This window comes from Fragaria vesca, linkage group LG6 (assembly GCF_000184155.1).
Source record: "Fragaria vesca subsp. vesca linkage group LG6, FraVesHawaii_1.0, whole genome shotgun sequence".
NCBI classification, from domain to species: Eukaryota; Viridiplantae; Streptophyta; class Magnoliopsida; order Rosales; family Rosaceae; genus Fragaria; species Fragaria vesca.
Genome location: NC_020496.1, coordinates 14,799,110 through 14,803,578, shown reverse-complemented (window position 1 = coordinate 14,803,578; position 4,469 = coordinate 14,799,110). Strand labels below are relative to the sequence as shown.

Here is a 4,469-nt window from a genome sequence, read left to right as displayed (position 1 = left end):
CAAGTACTACATCTTTATCAGCTTTAGTTTGATCTTTAGTTTGATTTTGCATATCATATTGTCAAATACTGCATCTTTATCATGACATGTTTTATCGAATAACTAGCTATCTATGTTTAATAGCTACTGTACTTCTACAGTTGTGCTCTTGTGAATTTTGAAAACCTGTATTGATGATTTAGAGTTGAGATATAACAATAATCATTTGATTATAAATTGAACGATGATAACCAAAAATTTCTAGCAAAAATTAGACGAAATAATATGTAAAAAGAGGTACCAAATAGTAAATATATATTAATTATATTAAATAACGGAATATTTCATAAATTAAGGGTATTTTAGACAGTTTGGGATGTGTATTAAGTATAATACTGAAATGAAAAACTTAATAGGTAGTGTATTAAGTAAGGGGTGTGTATTAAGATATTAAGGGTGTGTATTTAAAATTTCTCTTAAACATTAATTTTGACTTTTATGGGCTAAAACAATTATTTTGGAAGCAAATCAGCTGTACCCAAGTTGCATGTGCCCAATATGTGCCATCAATTAAAATCTGACACATGGAATTCCACTTGATACAAAACTAACAGAAGTCCTAACTTTGTTAACCTCATTTAAATCTTTAAAAAAATAAAAAGAAGAAAATTCTCCCAATCTTCACGTCTTTTCTTCTTCCTCCTCTCCTCTTCTTCCCTGTTCTGCACTTCTTCTCTTAACATCGATTGAGATCTGGGTTCTTCTCTGTAGTCTTTCATTTTCCTACATTGATTGCAATTTCAGCTATCAAGATCGTTTGTTTTCGTCAATTCGGTGTATGGGTTTTGATTATTACGTATTATTCTCACTTGGGTTGTCTGGAAATTTGATTTTACTCTTGCTATTGTCAATGTGATCAACTGCTCCTTGTGATTTCTATGGCATCAGAGAAGACACAATTTGTTTATGGGTTTGTTTCATGTTCTCTGAATCTGTGTATGTTTGATGTGAATTAGAAAATGGCATTCTTGATTCCACTGTTTGTTTTCATTACTTTGTTCTGAATTTAGGATTCGCTTGGTGATGTTTCATTCTTCCGGATTAACCAAGGATGGGAACCCAGATTCTTACTACTTTGTCTGATTAACAAACTAAAAGAATATTAAAGAGATTTCGGTGTTATCAAATATCAGTTCAAAATATTTTAAGGTTTTGATCGCAGTTAGAGTCAAAAAGAAGATCTTAGAAAAAAGATCCCAGACGATTCAATGAAGAAGAAAAGTAGAAGGGAAGAAGAGAAGAACGTGGAGATTTGGAGAAATTATTTTTCTTTAATAAAAAATTGAATTTACAAATATAACAGAGTTAGACTTCTGTTAGTTTTGTATCAAGTGGAATTCTATGTGTCAGATTTTAATTGATGACACATATTGGGCACATACAATTTGGGTATAGGTGATTTGTTTCCAATTATTTTACAACCAAATACTCATTTTAAGTTTGTTAAAGATTCATGTTAACCTTTAATGTCTAAATTGGACGAAATCTTATCAATGGACACTGTTGACGAAGTTGAAAAATTCTGAAGGTAAAATTTCTAAAACTAAGAGAACATGGATTAACCTTTTTTTTTTTTTAATTTTTATTTCTCTCTTCTTCTATTTTTGATCGATTTTTTTGTTTTTTTGTTTGTTTTTGTTTTGTGAGAATGAAACATGGATTGAAATTAAGTGACTTTTGATCGATGATGGATGCCACGTATCGAGGGTGGCATTGAAACTTATCATGAATCAAAGAAGACTACAAGAGAAGCAAAGTGGCTCCTGGATTTATCATTTCTATGAAATTTAATAACAAATTCTATTCTTCCGAGACGTGATATGTTTTGTCTCTATATATATTGCTACCCCGTTCCTCTTTCCTCTCATACTTTCCTTCCTTCCCTTCTCTTCCCTTCTCAGCGCTCTCCTTCTCCTGCTCCGCCATTGAAGCTTCTGCCATAACGCTCTTATTTGCGCCTCCTCAAAGAAAAGCCAACACCCACTTCTCTACTCTTACTGGTATGCATTCAACATCAACTTTTTCTCTAGCTCACACCCATATGTCTTTTTTAGTTTTTTTTTTGATGTATTTGAATATTGCCCTTTGGCTGGGCTTTCTTCCTTCGTATCTTGGTTTCGGGAATCTTGGATTCTGAGAATCGAAGAGGGTCGGGTTTTTGGTGTTCTTGGAACGAACGATGTCGCACATCTTGCTCAAAATTATTGCAGTTTCTGGTGTCTCCTTTTATATGATGATTGAATTGTAGTCTTAATGTTCGTTTTGCAAAAGTAAAAACTAAATAAGGTGAAAGAGTGTATGATTTTCAATTTGATGCTGACTGGATGTCTTTTAGAGTGTATATTTCATATTTGATGGTCTTCTAGAAGAAGAAGTAATACTTTTAGGTTTCTATCCTTTTGACACTGCAAGACGCATGTTTTGGAAGTTGAACATATAAACTTTTGTAACTTGCTCTGCCTAATTCTCACCTAATCCATATCTGTCAAGCGTCCTTAGATTCATCTGAAATAGACTTGAGTGGGGATTTTCTGATTGTAACAAGTTTGATTGCAAAATTAATATTTGTAGTCCAAGCTTGATATTCAATAGTTTCAAAAACTTACTTGGGGGCCAGTATCCCCGTTAGATCGAGAATGGAAAACCTTGTTCTAGTCTTCCTAGAAGGACAGATTATAATTGATAAATCTAATCATCTCATCTATTTTTTTGTTTAACTTTTGTATAAGGCTTAATTGCCAATTTGCTACCCTAGGATTCACCTAAGTGTCAATTTGCTACCCTAGTTTTTATTTCTGCCAATTTGCTACCCTAGTTTCACAAAATTAGCCGATTTGCTACCTTAGCTTTTATTTCTGCCAAATTGCTACCCTAGGTTTCTAAAATTAGCCAATTTACTGTCTTTTGTCATATAAATTGATCTATTTCTCCGTCCAAACATTGATGTCAAATCGGTTAATATTGATTATCTAGAGTCAAAAGTTTGACATAAGGGTAGCAAATTGGCAGAAATAAAAGTTAGGGTAGCAAATTGACACCAAGGTGAATTCTAGGGTAGCAAATTGGCAGAAATAAAAACTAGGGTAGCAAATTGACACCAAGGTGAATTCTAGGGTAGCAAATTGGCAATTATGCCTTTGTATAATATTTTGGTGTCGGTTCTGTTTGTTTACTTTGAATGTGGTATAGATCCCTCCATCATGTTACGTTAATTTTACCCTTTTTTCTTTACCATGTTTCAGATTTAAGCAACTCAAGAATCATCTATCCCAAGCCGTTAAGATGGCAACAGAGCAATACTTTGAAGATGCTGTGGTCCAGTCTAATTCCAGTGGAGACGCTAAATGTTCCTTCGGAAAATGGAATCCTGTTTCTGAAGTCCCAGATACTGAAAACAAGTCATGTGCTAACTTCGACTGCAGCATTTGCTTAGACTCTGTGCGCGATCCGGTGGTTACCCTCTGTGGTCATTTATACTGCTGGCCTTGCATATACAAGTGGATTCAATTCCAGACCCCTTCTTCGGAAAGCCAAGAGGACCAAAAACAGCCACAGTGCCCTGTTTGCAAAACTGAAGTCTCTGAATCCTCTCTAGTCCCACTTTATGGTCGTGGTCAAACAACAAAGCCCACAAAGCCATCTAAAGGCAAGCCTCCCCATCTTGGTATAGTCATTCCAAAAAGACCTCTCGCTCCTTGCGCGGTTGACACACCACGAACCCCAAGTACCAGCCCTTATAGTATTCAGCGAAGTCATCCTTATCAATCCCAAATAAACAGCCCTTTAGGAGGTAGCTATACAGCAGCTTCACCAATGCATAGTCCTGGTGATACATCAACACAAGTCTTCAATCCGATGGTCGGCATGTTTGGTGAAATGGTGTATGCTAGGGTGTTTGGTAACTCGATAACAAATGTTTACACTTACCCGAATTCGTATAATCTTACTGGCAGCACTAGTCCGAGGGTGAGAAGGCATGTAATGCAGGCTGATAAGTCACTCAACAGAATGTGTTTATTTCTGTTTTGTTGCTTCTTGTTGTGCCTAATTTTGTTTTGAGCAAAGTTTTTAGTTGCTCATGGTATACATGTAAATTAATTGAGTATATGTGTGAAATATATGCGGATTAAACCAGATGAGCGGTTGCCTAAATTTATGTCGAGGGTCGCATGCGTATGATAGATCTACTGATCTAGGATTGGGCATAACACCACATAAAAGAAAAAACCCGGCAGAACCGACCTAAATCGGCTGGTCTGGGCTGGGTTTTCTCACGGTTAGCTTTTTACAGGTCTGGTCTGGTTTGGTCCCAGTTAACAGCTGGTCCAGTTCCAGCCTGTCAAAACCTGAATAACCTACAACATGAAAGCCCGAGTATGTTACTTGGTGTCCATTTAAAAAAAAAAAACACAAAAATTTCCTCTAATAAT

The 4,469-nt window shown here is 35.6% G+C and overlaps 1 protein-coding gene across 1 annotated transcript; it reads left to right on the top strand.

The window, feature by feature from the left end:
* Positions 1-1,761: 1,761 nt before the first annotated feature.
* On the top strand, positions 1,762-4,177 carry LOC101294480 (E3 ubiquitin-protein ligase RMA1H1-like). Its single transcript, XM_004303102.1, has 2 exons — positions 1,762-2,039; positions 3,282-4,177. Exon 2 carries the CDS (start codon positions 3,322-3,324, stop codon positions 4,096-4,098), a length of 777 nt encoding a protein of 258 aa, XP_004303150.1. The 5' UTR covers positions 1,762-2,039; positions 3,282-3,321; the 3' UTR covers positions 4,099-4,177.
* The last annotated feature ends 292 nt before the right edge of the window (positions 4,178-4,469 follow it).

Excerpts from the sequence above, each read along its gene's own strand:
- LOC101294480 (XM_004303102.1), top strand. The coding sequence starts at position 3,322 with ATGGCAACAGAGCAATACTTTGAAGATGCTGTGGTCCAGTCTAATTCC.